The sequence below is a fragment of the Salmo salar genome, chromosome ssa02, assembly GCF_905237065.1.
Source record: "Salmo salar chromosome ssa02, Ssal_v3.1, whole genome shotgun sequence".
NCBI lineage: Eukaryota > Metazoa > Chordata > Actinopteri > Salmoniformes > Salmonidae > Salmo > Salmo salar.
Genome location: NC_059443.1, coordinates 63,090,815 through 63,108,642, shown reverse-complemented (window position 1 = coordinate 63,108,642; position 17,828 = coordinate 63,090,815). Strand labels below are relative to the sequence as shown.

General features: G+C 43.9%; 1 protein-coding gene across 8 annotated transcripts in view; it reads left to right on the top strand.

Annotated features, from left to right (window-relative positions):
* Positions 1-17,828, top strand: part of LOC106589218 (RNA binding protein fox-1 homolog 2-like) — a 33,472-nt gene that overhangs the window by 9,873 nt on the left and 5,771 nt on the right. For 2 of the 8 annotated variants that reach the window (XR_006761952.1, XM_045707468.1), the window contains exons 3-10: positions 6,820-7,029; positions 7,152-7,316; positions 7,629-7,682; positions 7,867-7,959; positions 14,757-14,847; positions 15,024-15,107; positions 17,056-17,227; positions 17,621-17,663. Coding sequence is in view for 6 of the 8 variants with exons in the window: in XM_045707468.1 (XP_045563424.1) it covers positions 6,820-7,029; positions 7,152-7,316; positions 7,629-7,682; positions 7,867-7,959; positions 14,757-14,847; positions 15,024-15,107; positions 17,056-17,227; positions 17,621-17,663 (912 nt within the window). In the remaining 2 variants the exon portion in view is untranslated. Of the gene's footprint in view, positions 1-1,096; positions 1,410-6,819; positions 7,030-7,151; positions 7,317-7,628; positions 7,683-7,866; positions 7,960-14,756; positions 14,848-15,023; positions 15,108-17,055; positions 17,228-17,620; positions 17,664-17,828 lie in introns of those variants that run through there. The other 6 variants (XR_006761953.1, XM_045707475.1, XM_045707486.1 and 3 more) reach the window with 5 other exon arrangements.

Sequence of the window (17,828 nt, the reverse complement as noted above, 5' to 3'; positions counted from 1 at the left end):
ACTGAGATACAAACTGTTTGCGTGTGTGTGTGCCCTGCAGTCAACACAGCCCATATGACAATAAAAAAAATACATAGGGGCCTACCTCATAAATGTGTGTGTGTACCGTATGTCCAGTGTGTTTACCTGGGTGTGTTTTAGAGGCTGATTGTGTTATTAGGTGGTTTAGTTGGTGTTGGTAATCCTCAGATTATCCTCCATTCATCCTCCATGCTCTTTCCATAATCCCCTCATCCCTCTCTCTTTATCCCTCGCTCCCTCGCGCTACGGATGCCGTGTAACATCATTCATCATGAACGTTTTACATGGTTGACAATGTATGCATGGAATTAGAATTACTAGAATGGATATTCCCATTCCACTCCACTATCTATACATCTCTATATCCTTGGTTGTTGTTCTGTGGCCAAATAGAAGAATACAGACTGTCCTCATGTCCACTTACTGTATACCTCTGTGTAGTGTGGAATGACAGCTAAAGGAAAACGATGGCATGGTGTCTTTTAACTGAAAATACTTACAATTTGTCCATTCTTAAATTACTCTTCCTCAAGGAAGCAGTATAGAGGAAAAAGCCATTTGGACCACGGCGGTATCGTGAGGGGATGTTGGCCTGAAGAGGTTAAAAACTTGAGATGATGAGAAGTCGCTCACAAAGCTCCCTGGGGGAGAGCTGCTAAACTGTCACTGACAGCATGAGACGAGGTGATCAAAGACTTTCCGATGGAAGAGCCTAGAGAGTGTCACGCAGGAGACGAAGAGACAGTGTGAGGAAAAACAGAAAGGAGAGGAAGGAGGGAAACAAAGCTCTTTCGCTCACTCTGTAGTCTCTCTCTCTTTAGTCTCCCAGTGGTGCGAGCAGCCCCAGTTTAACTCACCTACATGGAGAGAAGGAGAACATGGGGGAGGGAGATACTGCGACACGGAGAGAGAGAAGTAGGGGAGGGGAAAGTTTGCAGGTGTGACAGCAAGGGAAAGGAGGCGGCGTAAAGGGAGGGGAGGAGGAAGTGTGGCTGGGGAGCATCAGGCTATCTGGGTGAAAGAGGGGGGGAGAGGGAGGGAGAGAGAGAGAGGGATGAGCAGTGAACAGGCAACGGCACGACAGAGAAACAGAAGGCTGGGGGTTGAGGGAAAGGAAAGCACAATAGAGAAAAAAAGTAAACGAGGGAGAGTGACAGGGACAGAGAGAGCGGAGGAGGTGGGGAGGGGGGATTGGCATGGTATACGGAGCAAGCGAGGGAAGAGGAGGGAGATTTTGAATCTGTGAAGACCGACAGATAGACGGGAGAGTGAGCTGGAAGAGGGGACACGTACTCGGATAGAGAGGAGGAAAGGAGAGAGGATAAACGGATATTTCAAGTTTTTGCACAAATACGATGATGGGACTGTACTATCCTTCCGTGTTGTCGGTGAGTTCCTATCTTGAAATCCCCTCTGCAAGGTTTATTCTACTGTGTTGCGGTTGCTATTTTTAAAAGAACAACAATTAAATTACATAAACTAGGTTTGTCTGTTCTTTAGCAGCAGTGATTCTTAATTCGGCGCAAATGCCAAGCGTTGTGTTTGACCCCTTTTACTTGAGCGGTGTGCTAGTGAGGCCATTTCATGCATGGCTTTCCACCCAATCATCAGTCAGAAGCGTCGGTAAATAGGAAATCAACACTGGAATACTGCGCTGAACTAGGAGAGGGACAGAGATGGGAGCCTTTGAAGATAGAATCTGTATTATAATATGCTGTGTGAGCTTTGCAGTACCGTATTGTCATGGCATCTGTTCTCTTGCCCTGGGCCTCTAGTGCTAACAGATACTTTCACTGGCTACATTTGCACTCTGGCTTCTCAATTCATGCTTCGTAGCATTTATGTTTATATGGAGCACATATGGACGGGAATATTTGTTCCTGCAATTCTGGAGAACAGGGAAAGGGATGTGTACGTGTGTGAGAATAAGACTACCGTGTACGTACAGGCCTCTAGCCTGCACTATCCTCGGGGTCTGAGTAAACCTCAAGACATGTTTGCGTATAGGAGAGGGGGAATAGGAGAGGGGGAATAGGAGGGAGGAGAGCAAATGGGCGGTAAAGAAATTCTGCAGCTGTGTGTATACGTATCCCTCTATGCTCTGAGCGAAAGGGACAGGTGCCCCAAGAACAGTTCTCTCTCTCTGTTTCTCTTTCTGTTTCTCTCGCTGTCTTGCTCTCTTTTTTCTCAACCAATACACCCTCACTCTCTTATTTCTCTGAGAGACACTCTCTCTCTCTCTCACACACTGTTGAAGGTCGAGACTCTCGTGTGTGTGTCAGACTATCGTCATATCATTATATTTGAGGGGTGACTCAGTGGTCCCATCTGTGTGTTCCACCCGTGTCTGAGTGACGACCCTGGTTAGTGCTCTGCCTGCATTCATGCGTTGGCCTGTACACTTCTTTCAGCAGTACCTTTTGAATCCTGCTCCCTTTACTGTTTGACCTCTTTTCCCTGTGCCTCTCCCTGGGGCCCAAGCAGCTGTTATCTCAATGTTTTCCTTTAAGAGCCCCAGAAAGAGGGGGATGGGACAGAGAGAGGGGAAACAGAAGAATGTAAATTGAAATGAAAGGTGACAGACAGCCCACCTTTTGTCTTTGCAGGAAGGCCCATAGGAGTCATAGTTGTTCCTAAAGGATAGATTATACACAGATGGACTGATAGAGAAATATATATGGATAAGGGAGGTAGATGGGTGTGGACATATAATCTAGACAGTGAGATGGATAGCTCACTGGATAAAGCTATTTTTTTGCGTGACGTAATAGAATGCTGAATCGCTGACATCGCAGTTCTGTGGATCCAAAGTTGTAATTCACTTGAAAGGGGGATTTTTAAAAAAAAATTCTGGAGAAGCACTGGCACAGTAAATTATAGCTTCTGTTTTAAGGTGTGCTTTTACTACAGAGCTCTTTGTGCTAATAGGGATAGCCTAGCACTGAGAGAAAGAGAGAGGGTTGGAGAAATTGAGAAATATTTGCAGAGCCCCACCCAAGCGTGTGCCCTAAGGCATGGGAGGGACGCCTACCTGGCTCACCACACACACATTTTCTTAAACTATGGAGGTCAAAAGCTCTTGACATTCTTCGAAGGCAGTACCGGTGATTTATGATTCTGCCCCCTTTCTTCAAAATGGTCTATTAGTGTTGTTGCTATGACGATCATTCATTGATCGAGGTAGGCGTGAAGTGCCGCTAGGAAGTGTAACAACTTTGCTCAGGCCCACATGGGCATGAAGGATACACAATGTCCTGAGCCATGCTTCAAATGTAATAATAATGGATTATTTAATGGGCCCAGTTAACACTGCAAAACCGTTCTACTATTGGGATCGTGGAAGTCTTCTTTGCGGAGGTCCATTTTGAATGTTCATTTGTATCCACTCTCTGGCAGCGCTAAACTGATTTGCTATTGAAAACTAATGATGCACTTTCCAAAGAGGGGAGGATGTGAAATCCCGACAAGCCTTGTTCCAACCACTCAGTGCACAGTGTGATTGACAGTACAACAGTCATCTAGGCACTAGCTTATGTACACACATGGACACGTTGGCCATGTGAGACTCAGATTGGTATTGAGCACTTCCTGTCTTCTGAACAAGACAAACTAGTTCCGTGATCAATGACAATGTGTTAGAAGAGGAGGAACGTCATATGTAGTGTCAATAGACTCGTGTGTGTGTGGTTGTTTGTTTGTTTGTTTGTCTGGGGTTGCGTGCATAGTTGCATGGTTGACAAGCGGTACGGTAAAGCAATATTGACCGACAGATCTTGTCAACCATGTCTGTCTTGAATGTGTACCTTTTCATAAAGAGTTGCACTGGAGCCCAACAGACCATTAATACCAGACACAATACAGGAGAGATGACAGAGAACGTGGTGTGCACGTGATAATCGGGAGCATGCATAAGTCCCTACAAGGAAATGGATGTGGGGGCGGAGTGAGAGGGGCTTCATGACAAGCAGACATGTTACCCTATAAGGAGATGTGGAGTGGGAGGAGTTTACGGGGCGAGCTAATGTTCTGTTGCTACGAGGCTGCCTGGCAGCGAGGTTGACTGGGGGGGTGGATGCAAGGGTCCCGTCTGGATTTAATGAAGCGAGGGAGGGAAAAAAAGGGTGGAGTTGAGGGGGAGGACAGGGAGAACAGCAGCAGCAGGAGGAGAGAGAGTGGGAGGGAGGAGAGTGATGGGGAGAGGGGGCGGCTTAGGAGGATGGAATTATTTAACAAGGAAGGAAGGGAAGGGTTTCTTCTGCAGTTCTTTATGTTAGGAATGTAAAGATCGCTGGTAAACGTGCCAAGAATTTAAGAAATAGTATTTTGAATTGTATACTGTTAAGTTCCGTCTCTAATGTACTGACAACAGAACTGCACCTTTCAATTCCTGCATCATCTACAGTTCAGTAGTATCCATTGAATGCCACCTATCCCTACTCTTCATACACTCCAGTTCTTTAGAATTAGACTGTAGACTTATGCCATACACCCATTAGACAAAGAGGTCCCTGAAAAGTAATTATTCATGTCAAAAGGCCTAGATCTGGCCTGGTTAGCTGCAGTTATCTACACACACGCGCACACAGTGACACTGCTGCAGTCAGACAGGGCAGAGGAGTGCATTTTCTAACATGCCAGGCTCCTCAAACACACTAGCTAGCCGGTGCTAACTGACCCGAAAGTAAGTCCGCTGCAGCGTCTGCCTCTGAATCACGGGCTCCGCTGAACTGACGGCATAAGCTTACACAATCAGGGACACACACACGCGCCTTTACAAGTGTGTGCTGACAAGATGCGTGACACATATCTGTCTACAGGACACCCCACATCAGTGACAATATCTCTCTCTCTTTCTCCGTCCCTCTCTTTCTCCATCCCTCTCTCAGCCATCCCTCTCTTCGTTACGCAATCTATGTATGTATTCAGCAGATGCTCTTATCCAGAGAGAATGACAAAGCATCTTAGTCTAAATCACATAACAAGGCGGTCCTGACAGACCAGGAGACCATTCCAGTTGATGCCCACAGGGCTCTGGTCAAAAGAAGTGCACTATAAAGGGAACAGGGCTCCATTTGGGAGATACCCATGCTGTGCAGTATCAGGGCTGTGTATGGCCTGTGTGGAAAATGGAACATTAATATTCTCTTTGAAAGGTCATGCAGTCGTTCAGCTAAAATGGAAAGCTCAAGGTTGCTCTATTTTTCAGTTTCGGTTTGGCAGAATTGAAAAACAAAGCAAGGGAATAGAATGGGATATTATTTGCCAATATTTTAGCTGCATTGTTTTTTCCAAGTCTACATAGAACAACCCACGGTTAGAAACATGGGAAAGGGGCTTGGGAAAGGGGCTTGGGAAAGGGGCTTGGGGAAGGGGCTTGGGGAAGGGGCTTGGAGGTTGCCCTGTTTTTATTTTTCTGGTCTGTAAGAGTCAGAAGGACCCAGGCTTGCCCAGTGTCCCCAGCTTGTCACAGGTGCAAGGCAGCGAAAGGTCAGGAGCTTAAACAGATGGCACACACACACTCTGTCCTAACACTCCCTCAGGGACTCTGGATGTATTGTACCACACAGCAGGGAAACGCTTCACCCCATCTCACACACACACACACACACAGACAGATGTTGTGTTTTAGATATCACACCATTATTATTATATCAACTGATGCTTGTCATTATCTATAGACAACGTCACAAAAATAGTCAGCTAGCTATCAACAATGACAACAAGCTGACATTCTGATAGATTTCTTGTTATTGAAGTCATTTAGCAGACGCCCTCATCCAGAGCGACTTACAGTAGTGTGCATACATTTTCGTACTGGTCCCCTGTGGGAGTCGAACCCACAACCCTGGCGTTGCAAGCGCCATGCTCTACCAACTGAGCCACATGAGACCACGGCTGTGATATCGTGTCTTGTTTTGACTCATTTCATGTGAATGCTGATATGGTAAAACATTTGCTAGCTAGCTAACCTACAACTAACAATGTATTTGAGAGACAACAAGAGCTCATTGTGCAAATGTATTTGTTTTCAATAAACATTTGGAGACTATATATAGTTATATGTTGTCAACAATCTAAGCCAAACCTGTTTCTAGCAGTCTGATATAGTAAATGATAAAACACGTTGAATCTAGTATTTCATGGATTAGTAGCAGGACTTTTCTGTCAGTCTTCACATCTCCTGTCCTTTCCCTCTCCATATCCCACCCCCTTTCCTCTCCTCCTCTTGTCTCTCTGTCATCTCTTTCAGCACTCTCACCATTTCCATTTAGGGTAGCGATGCCCCTCTGCCAGTAAGCCAGGAATGCACTGTGGTGTGTGTGTTTATGAGGGTATTTCGGGTAGTTGTGGGCATTAGATTATAGCACAGCCGTTATCCAACAGTCAGCCTTTGAATGTTTAGGCATGTGGGCGTTTGCGTGTCAGAGTTAGTGTGTTGAGGTTTGTGTGTGTCTGTGTCTCTGTGTGTGTCTGTGTGTGGGCGTCGCCATCCATTGTGCTGCTTCTCTGTGTGGAAGCTGCTGACCCCCTCAATAATAGATGGGGCTGAAGTGAATATTTAATGGACAACAGTACACATTCACACACACACACACACACCGGGGGGATGGAAATATAATATCCGTGCCTGTAAGCCTTTTAAACTGAACCTCTTGGGGAAAGTGGTCTTACCCTTAGCGACGTTCTCTCAGGCTCTCCCTCTGGCTTTCTGTCGGTAAAGGAATACGGTGGAGTATAGCCAGCCAGTTACTTAAGACCACTCACCTCTCGCTCTCTTTCTCTCCCACCCATCCTCAGGGCTCTCAGGATGCAGCAGGTGGTCAAGAGGGTCTCATCCCCCCATCCTTCTCCGCCTTCCCCCCTCCTCCCCCTCCTCCCCCCCAGAACGGCTTGGCCCTGGAGTACGGGGCCAGTCTGTACGCCGCAGGGGCCATCCAGGGGTCGGTGGAGGCCGGACAGGCAGGCCTTAACACTCCGACAAGCGTCCCAAACAGCTTAACGACCCACGTGAGTTTGTTGGGGTTTTTATTTGCACAAACTTTACAAGTGAGTTTGTTTCACGCTGTGAATGAGGGAGTAAGTGTCTATTAAATCCCTACTTTCCCTCTCTCTCTCTCTCTTTCTCACAGCAGTCAGATGTGTCGTCACAGATTGATAACCAGTTGGTGGGTACAGGAGGAGGTGGTGGCGGGGGGTCCGTAGGGGACGACTCCGAGAAGGGGACCCCCAAACGCCTCCACGTCTCCAACATTCCCTTCCGCTTCAGAGACCCTGACCTCCGGCAGATGTTTGGGGTACGAGACCAGGAATATTGTCCTTTTCACCATCCACAACCCTGACATTCTAGATTAGTTAGTGATTTAAAGGAGCAATCTGTGATTGCTACATCCATTTTAGGACTTTTTAAGTGAGTGTTTTAGTAAAGCAGGAAAAAGAGCAGAGAATTAAGAGGAATAGAACTGATCATTAAAAAGTACAGCATGATTTCTGCTAGTTTATATGTCGTGTACAATACTGACGCCTTGTGTTCAATTTCTGTATTTCATTTTCAATGCAGTAGTTTGCAGTGCCATGCTTATTGATGCTGCCCCCCCCTTTTTCTACAGCAATTTGGAAAGATCCTTGATGTAGAGATCATATTCAACGAGAGAGGATCGAAGGTATGACATGTACACATCAAAATACCAAACCTGTTCATTTTAAGTTGCATTACATAATACTCTGCACAGAATGGACATAGCTCACGCATATTTCTTCATCTCCCTTATCCTTCTCTTATATTCCAACCCTCTCATTTTCTCTCCATCCCCTTCTCTTTCCAACCCTAAACACCATTCCCTCTAGGGTTTTGGTTTTGTGACGTTTGAGACGAGCGCGGACGCTGAGAAGGCCAGAGCCGCTCTCCACGGAACTCTGGTGGAAGGACGCAAGGTTGAGGTAATTTACCCTCCAAGAACAGTGGCCATTTTGTTTTTCGTCTTTGTCCCATGTTCAGCAGTGAAATGAGGTCCGGTTGGCTTACTATGCTCTTCCATCTCCAGTTGAACTGTCTCAAATGGTTTCGGGGAGTCTGTTTGTGTTTAGTGTTATAATAACCCCCTTCCAGCATGGTGCGGTGGTGCCTCACAGAAAGATTGATGCGCACGATGTCTTGGTTTTACATCACGTCATGTTTCGTGCACTGTCCATTTGCACGTTTTGATCTTCAGCTTTATGGGTCTGCCTGAATTGCAAAGCATGCTGGGTGGTTTGGCAACAAAATGGTCTGGGAACAGTGTTTTCACATGAAACCTTTACACACTGTACCTCTGGACGCTGCTTATGACACAGCATGCGAGAGGGAGTATCTTGTTTTCTCTGCTGCACCCCTTCTTTATATCCATCATCACTTCCACGATCAGAATCCGGGCTTTATTGGTGTTCACTATTTTAGAGGGGACGTCTCCCTCTCCTCTCTTCCTTATTTTCTTCTTCTGAGAAACAACCATGCTTGCTTGTGTTTGTGAGCGATTCTCTTGCATGGGCTACCAATCGTGTTTCAGAAGACCGGTCAGGTGATGTGACATCATAAAAGATTGTCGCCTTTTCTTTCCCCTACATTCAGATACCTGTGTGCTTGATCGTGAGTCAGTGCACAGTATTGAAGTAGTTTGATTACGTTTCTGTATGTTGACATTGCTGCATGCATTAGGTGTTGGCAGGTGCAGGTATTGGTATGAGACTGCCCTGAGGGAGTGTGGTGGTGAAGTGTTTGATCTGCTGCTTATAGATTCACTGGTGATTTTTGGGGTCTATATATCACTCATTAAATAAAGGCAGCCCACACCTCATACCCTCACTTGCATCCCCCTTTTCCAAGAGTAATACCTGGTGTAATGGGAATGAGTTTCGCTGCGATGCCTCTACGTTTCTCTTTGTCAGCATGACCTGGAAGATCTTGGAAGGAAAACACCTCATGCTCTGCCATTGCTTTGGCTCCTGGTTTTAGATCCATGCTTTATTTCGAGCTCTTCTGCATGCTCTCAACTGTTATGCACTCCTCTGTTGTGTGAATGTGGGCCTAAACGTGTGGGTGAGAAAGAGAAATACAGGGGGAGAGAGAGAGATGGGGAGAGTGACGATAATACGGCTGTCTTCCTCTCCTTTCCCCCCTTTTCTGTTCTGCTCCATCTCTTTCTCCACTCTTTCTCTATCTTCATGCCGGTCGGTCTGTCTATCCTTGTTTGTCTTTCTCCCCTTATATCAACCTGTGTTTGTTTGTGACCCTCCACAGCTGTCCATATTAGGCTTGGGCGGTATCCAGATTTTCATACCGTTCTACCTGCCATCCCAGGATTTACGGTATTACCGGCATAGCACACAAGGGGCACTAAAAACGCAACAAAAAGCCCATTAGGCGTCGATTACTAGAATGCTAACAACAAACTAATTGCAAAGACCGGCAAATCCAGCTCATAAAGTTATACAGTCATAGCTCGTAGCTACCGAATGTCATTTTCGTTGCGTGTGGTCTTGTACAAGCGAAGGTGAACGAGAGACATTGTGCAAATGAACAAAGTTGTGATGCATGCTTTTCTGAAAGAAGATCCAGCAGAGGTGAGAAGAACGGAGGAGGAAAAACCCTGCTAGTAGGAAGCACAGCTGTACAGATAACTAACCAAGAGCTCTTTGACTTCTCACACACGGCAGAAAGCCGTTATAAGATATCTGATGGCAAACATTTCGTAGTGAATTGTATGAGCGTAACTTCATTACCTCGTGCGGCGCACAACAGTGACTGGCCGATAGATATACAACGCTATGGTCTCACCAGCTCTCGCTGTCTCGTGTTGTGCCATTTACCAGAGGTGGGACGAAGTCATTGTTTTACAAGTCACAAGTAAGTCTCAAGTCTTAGCACTCAAGTCCCAAGTCAAGACCGTCAAGTCTCAAGTCTTGAACTTTGAGTTTCGAGTCCTAAACAAGTTATAATGTGCTCTTCACCAAATGTAATACCATTTCATATTTTTAACAAGAGTAATAGTTAGTATATTACATTTACGCAAATCATGAATGCTTTTAAAAATAACTATATATTTATTACTTTCCAAATAAACGTTATATTTCCATGGAAATACATGGGTACACAATCGCCCAACCACAATCGCCCAACCTTGTTTTAGGAACATCGGGCAGGATTTAGGCTACCAACTGCCTAGCCAGTTGTAGCTCAATCTGGGTGCAATGATCCCGATCCCACACTGACTGACTGTGTGGAGGCTCATTTGATTTAACGTTACTTTAGCCTACATGAGACACCAGTAAAGTAAGAAAATATATAGCTGTCGGCTATATTAGCCACGACTTACCGTTCTTTGTGCAGCTTCAAATGTCGAACAACTTTGGAAATTGTTGCGCCTCCGTCTGTAATTTTCTTCCCGCATGTTTTGCAAGTTGCAATTCATTTTTTGTTGATACAGCGTCGTCTTTATATCCGAAAATAATAATTTGGGGTATCATCTTTCCAAGGGCTCCATCTGAATTCACCCGCCGACGTTCCTCTGCACTGCCACACACAACGTTTTCCTCAGCTGGCACAATTTGATTGGCTGCTGTCCGATTCAAACTGTAATCCGTTAATTGAAGAGTTGATGCGCTGCACACTTTTTTTAATAACAGCATTTTTAATATTTGGGCTTGGGGAGGGTGTCAGGTCGAGTCATAAGGCTCAAGTCACGAGTCATTGGTGTTGAAGTCAAAGTCGAGTTGCAAGTCATCATATTTGTGACTCAAGTCCACACCTCTGCCATTTACAAACAAACACTTGACTGGCTCAACTGTTCTGAGGAACTGCGGTAAACCTCAGAACGTAAAATAATGTGACCGGTGAAAATCTGCATTATCGCCGAACGTATTGCACAAGTTGACTGCAGGTATTAACTTAAAAAGTTACTGCAAATATTCCAATTTATTCAAAAACTTCAAATAAATAATTTTGAGAGTATTGAAAAAAACATCCTGTGGCTTTTTCCAAATACCCTAGTATACGGTATAAATGGTATACTGCCCAAGCCTAGTCGATATACCCCTCTCTCCGTCTGTCCATTCTCATTTTTAAGTGTACTCCAATAGAGTATTTTTGTTATGTGCGGCGTTGGGTTTTTTACACAAAAAAAGTTATCTATCACTTCTTTCAACATTAATGAATTACTTATTACTTCCTGGAAAAAGTAATTAGTTACACTTCTCTTTATTACTTTTGTTACACCCCAAAACGCTGCGCTTCCTCACTCAATGTAAACAATGTCAACGTTACCCTACGTAGGCCTATGCACCAACACAATTAGCCTAATAATGACAGACACAATATCTACTGTGGATAAGGGCAGCATTTCCCCTACTACATACCCAGCTACGAGCTGGTTCAGCTATCCCTGGGTTACAGCCTGTCCTCCTGAACCATTAGAATCAAACCTTGGTTGTTTGAATGAGGTAGGCCCACAGTCATCTTCAGCAGCAAAGTCAGGTGTTTCTCACCTGGGCAGAGTTGACATTTTACTGTGTTATTCTTGTCATCTTGTCCTACCAAATTAAACTAATGGGAGTACTTCCAGGCTGGGAAAGTAAGTGTTTTAGACGCTTCTGCCATTTTACCATCGCCCTCACTTAAGCAGTTAGTAGTAGTGTGTGCATGCACAAACAGGAACATGATGAGAGGATTTTTTTTATAAATTGTATATATATTGCACCAACAGAGAGAATAATAATCTCACACATTTATTTGGATCAATAAATGTAATAGGAAGGGAATGATAACAAAAATAACTAATATTATTACTCCAATTTGAACAGTAACTCTGATATATTACTCGTTACCACAAAAAGTATTATTATTACTGTAGCACGTTACTTTGTAAGGTGTTACCCCCAACACTGGTTATGTGTTGAAAAGTTGTTATAATATCAGTGAAAGCTGGGCAGTGACTTCTCCCTGACCCATAGGCTTCTAGATTGATCCCTCAACTGTCCCTCTCTGTCTCCCATATGTGTATGGCTGTATCTGCTCAGTTGTATTGGGTATTTGTAGTAGTTACATCAATAGAGGTCAGCTTTATGTCAAAAGGTGACCAATCATCTGTGACATCACTTCATGACATCACTTCCTCTGTGTACCTCAGGGTGGGGGTGGTTGCTTTTCATCACCTCATTGGTTGTTTTTGTTTTGGTTAATTTCTTATTATATTTTCTCTATTTCCCCCTGATGATTTCTGTGTTGTCAGTCTCCACGGTAACCGTTCGCGTGTCCTCACACCGTTTCCCCAGCAATGGTAAGTTGTGTACACATGGCATCATTTTTGAATGACCCCCCCCACCCCCCATCCGCCAAATAAAGATAAAGTGCACCCTACACACAAAAAAATACGATAAGTGTCCTTGACCCGGCAGGGTTTGATCGAAAGGATCAGATTGGCTAATCCTGTGATTGATTGTGGAGCTGGCGAATAAAATGCTGATTAGAAAACCAATGGCATTTGACCGCATGGCCTTCCAGACTCTTTCTGTAACATTAAGATAACCTGATATAAAACGCATCTGCAAGCTCAACTGACTACCACTTTATGCATTCATTCTAACTGCATTCAAACATTAATTCTAGAGCTATTTCCTTACTGCATGGTTGACTATCTCTTGTCGTCTGTATCATATAGTGCCATTGTCATCTCTGTTATGTATTCGCTACCTTTCTTTAGTGAATACCAAACGGTAGATTGCTTTGATTCAATAGCGTGGTACACTAGTAGTGGATTGGCATGATAAAGCATGAATGCGTTGTTGTAGAATTCAGTCTTGGTAACTAGACAGTAGGTTTTGTGCGCTGGCTGTAGTTGTTGATGTCGAAGGGCAGAGAGTAGTCTCTTCTTCACATTAAAACGAAGGTAAAATGACACTTTGTACAAGCTAAGGATATGCAACTGATATAGAGTACATAAAATACTTCAAACTAGTTACAAATGGAGACCACCGCTAGAGAGAAGATCATCTTGAAACCATCATCAGTATCACATCTGACTCTCAATAGGATTGTATTTAATTGGATTATGTGCCCGGAGTTTCTTTTTAAAAATGTTGAGCAATAGTTTGGTTTTGGATGGTGTGTTATATTGGCGTCTGCTTCCAGTTATTTGTAGTGCGACACTGAATTGCAATGCCTGACAGTGTTTCACGGTCATGGTTTGATTTGGTTTTTGAGGAATGACATTTGCATCCCCCCATCCTCTCTCTTTATTCTGTCCTCTCTCTGTCTCATCCCTCTCTCTATCCCAGCTCATGTATTGGATCTTATATGTAGGCAAACGGTTAGACGTTTTTTTCTTTGTTTTGATTCGTTTGTTCCGCATCTTGGTATTTGTTTTTTGTTCATGAGAAAAATAATTTTTGCATTTCTTTCTCTCTCACTCTCTCTTCACCTCCCATCATTTATGTGTTCCCATGTCTTTTAATGTGGACTGGCTATTCTTCCTGCATCCCGCTCTCTCTTCTCCCCCTCTCTGTATGATGTGTGTGACTTGATTGGGAGGGCTGCCAGAATGTTTTGATTGGTCTATATATACTGCATCTGATGCTTGCTGATTGGCTGGTTTGGCTCACCTTCTGGTCATGTGATGGGCTCTTGATTGACTGGCTGTGTGTAATCTGTGTATGTCCTGTTCAAGTGATGAAACGTTTTGCATCGTGTTCAACAGAAGCTTTCTTCACCCTCTCTTTTCCCTCTTTTTAAAGGTAGCAATGCCTGGAATGGTCTTGGATTTTTTTTGAATGCCTTAATCTGAAGTGTTTTTTATTTTTTTTATTTTTTCTGTGTGTGTGTGTGTGTGTGTGTGTGTGTGTGTGTGTGTGTGTCAATGGTTAAATTATTGTGAATACTCAGAAATTCCTAGTTTTTTTTCCTTCAAAAGAACGCATGTATCAATCAATTACTATCACTTTACATCAGAAAAATGAACCTCTTATCCAAGCGTAGACACTACTGTCACTTTTTCAATTCATACGACTCACAGTAGCAGATAAATGTTGGCAAGTACAAACTTAGTGTTTTTTTACTAATCTCAATTTATTTGCGTTAGTTACATATGTATTAATAATCTGAGTTAGTAAAGTCATAACCAGTTCTAAGTGTATTGAAGCACTCATATTTCAAATATCTAGGGCCTATTTGTTCCGGTAGTACTGAAGGTTATGTTGGTGCCTGTACTGTGTGGTTTGGGCATAGAAATAGAATGACTAGAACGGATGTCCCCATTCAAGTCAGTGATGGCATAATGGGTGGACTGTCAGCCATTGCATGTGTACCCATAAGACCAAAGCAGTAAGTAAAAGCAGGAAGTGTACCCATCAATCTGTGCTGTGATTTAAACAATTTTAAAAAAACTGACATTACAAAAAATACAGTACATTCAATTGCATGAGCCACATCACAACATCAGTTGGCATTATTTGAATGAATAGTCTACATTATCATGGAAATTATTACATCACAGTACCAGGCAGATATTGAGAGTGTACCCTTGAGTTTAATAGTCAGTTTTCCAGGGTTAGAGGTTCCAAGCCTGTTCTATTCCATCTATTTCTATGGGTTTTGGTATACAGGAGGAGCCCATGTTGTTTGTGCATGGAGCAGGCGTGTGTTTGTCCCTCAGGTCCGGTGTGACCCCTCGTCGTGTTGTCTTGACCTCTGACCTCTCTCTGACACCCAGGTCAACAACGCCACAGCCAGGGTGATGACCAATAAGAAAATGGTCACCCCATATTCTAATGGAGGAGAGGGGCTCGCCGCTCTACCTTATGGTAAAGATAATATTGCTGGTTATAACTACTGAATATGACCAATACGGTAGTAGCAATGTAGTTCCTGTGTAGTTGCATGTGATCAGTGTAATTGCATAGTTTGTTTAACTTGTTGAGATATAGATGTTGAGTGTTACTCATAGTTCTTATCCTCTTTTTCCTCAAATTTACATTAGGGCTACTAAATGCCAACTCCCCTACAGCCGGGTGGAAGTTGAGTCCAATGGTTGGAGCCATGTACAGTCCAGAGCTCTATACAGGTGAGATGCTAACTTTGTTAGACTAATTTCATCAACACAGCTGATGTTTTTAGATGCTAACATTGTTAGCTTAAGTCTTCATTTCATCTGTATAGGTGAGATGCTAACATTGTTAGCTTACAGTGTCTACGGAAAGTATTCAGACCTCTTGACTTTTTCCACATTTTGTTACGTTGTAGCCTTATGCTAAAATGGATTTTTTTTTTAAATAATCCAGCAATCTACGCACAATACCCCATAATAACATCACAATACCACATAATAACAAAGGAAAACAGGTTGTTAGAAATTTCTGCAAATGTATTAAAAATAAAATATTGAAATACCTTATTTACATAGGTATTCTGACCCTTTGCTATGAGACTCAAAATTGAGCTCAGGTGCATCCTGTTTCCATTGATCATCTTAGAGATGTTTCTTCAACTTGATTGGAGTACAACTGTGGCAATTTCAACTGATTGGACATGATTTGGAAAGGCACACACCTGTCTATATAAGGTCCCACAGTTGACAGTGCATGTCAGAGCAAAAACCAAATCATGAGGTCGACGCAATTGTCAGTAGAGCTCCGAGACAGGATTGTGTCGAGGCACAGATCTGGGGAAGGGTACGAAAACATTTCTGCAGCAATGAATGAACTCAGTGGCCTCAGACATTCTTAACCGGAAGAAGTTTGAACCACCAAGACTCTTTATAGAGCTGGCCGCCCGCCAAACTCAGCAAATCGGGGGAGAAGGGCCTTGGTCAGGGAGGTGACCAAGAACCCAATGGTCACTCTGACATAGCTCCAGAGTTCCTCTGTGGAGATGGGAGAACCTTCCAGAAGGACAACCATCTCTGCAGCACTCCACCAATCAGGCCTTTATGATAGAGAGGCCAGACGAAAGCTAGTCTTCAGTAAAAGGCACATAACAGCCCGCTTGGAGTTTGCCAAAAGGCACCTAACGACTCTCAGACCCTGAGAAACAAGATTCTCTGGTCTGATGAAACCAATATTGAACTCTTTGGCCTGAATGTCAAACATCACGTCTGGAGGAAACCTGGCACCATCCCTACGGTGAAGCATGGTGGTGGCAGCATCATGCTGTGGGGATGTTTTTCAGCGGCAGGGATTGGCAGACTAGTCAGGATCGAGGGAAAGATGAACGGAGTACAGAGAGATCCTTGATGAAAACCTGCTCCAGAGTGCTCAGGACCTCCGACTGGGGCGAAGGTTCACCTTCCAACAGGACAATGATCGTAAGCACACAGCCAAGACAACTCAGGATTGGCTTTGGGACAAGTCTCTGAATGTTCTTGAGTGGCCCAGCCAGAGCCCAGACTTGGGCCCAATCGAACATCTCTGGAGAGACTTGAAAATGGCTGTGTAGCAACGCTCCCCATCCAACCTGACAGAGCTTGAGAGCATCTGCAGAGAAGAATGGGAGAAACTCCCCAAATCCTGGTGTGCCAAGCTTGTAGCGTCGTACCCAAGAAGACTTGATGCTGTAATCACTGCCAAAGGTGCTTTAGCAAAGTACTGAGTAAAGGGTCTGAATACTTATGTAAATGTCATATTTCAGCAAACAAACCTGTTTTTGCTTTGTCATTATTGGGTATTGTGTGTAGATTGATGAGGGGGAAAAACGATTGAATACATTTTAGAATAAGGCTGTAATGTAACAAAATGTGGAAAAAGTCAAGGGGTCTGAATACTTTCCGAAGGCACTGTAAGTCCTCATTTCATCAGTTTTGGTGAGATGCTAACATTGTTATCTTAAATCCTAATTTCATCAGAATAGGAGATTGGTGAGATGTTGATATGACTAGCCCATATGTATTCCTTTATATTAGGACTCTTCACCCCACAATGGCTCTCCATCATAATCAAAATAGCCTGTTTCTCTTTTCTGTAGACTGTTTGTTCTTTTGTGTAGACTAACTCTTTGTTATTTTTTGCCTCTCTCTGATTTCTCTGGCCTGTCTCTCTCAGTCCCTGGTTTCCCGTACCCTGCGGCGGCTGCACAGGCTGCCACAGCGGCAGCGACCTTTAGGGGCGCCCACCTCCGGGGTCGTGGCCGGCCGGTCTACAGTGCTGTCAGGGCAGCCCTACCCCAGCAAGCTATACCTACATACCCAGGGTAGGTGTTACTCAATAAAACACACACACTTTTACTGCATGGTGTGATATAACAAATGCACTTGAATTAATTGCATTAGTTTGTTGCTGCACTGAAATATCATTTCTTTGTATGAACATGAGATAATATTGCGGTCTACTGCACAGTGGTCACAATCACTCCAATATGACTTGTAGGGCTATGATTGGCCAAACAAGAGAAGTGGTATTTTATCTCGCATGTTGCACATGTGTGTATATTAATCACCCACCCCTTTTCTCTTCTTTTTTCTGCTCCTCCTCACAACTTGTATTTCCTCCCACTCCTCAATCACCATCCATCACTTCTCTTCTATCCATCTCTCTTTTTCTTGTCTTTCCTCTCCTCTCCTCCCCTCCTCCTCCTCTCTCTCAGTGTGATGTATCAGGAAGGGTTTTACGGTGCAGCAGACCTCTATGTAAGTATACCTCTCTCCTCCGCTCTTTCATTCTCTCCTTTCCCCTCCCTCCTTCCATCTGTGTGTGTGTGTGTGTATGGACCAAATCCACAGAGCTGTGTATATGTGGGTGATGTAGTAAACTTTACAATTTAACACACATTTTTAATTTTTTTTATTCATTCA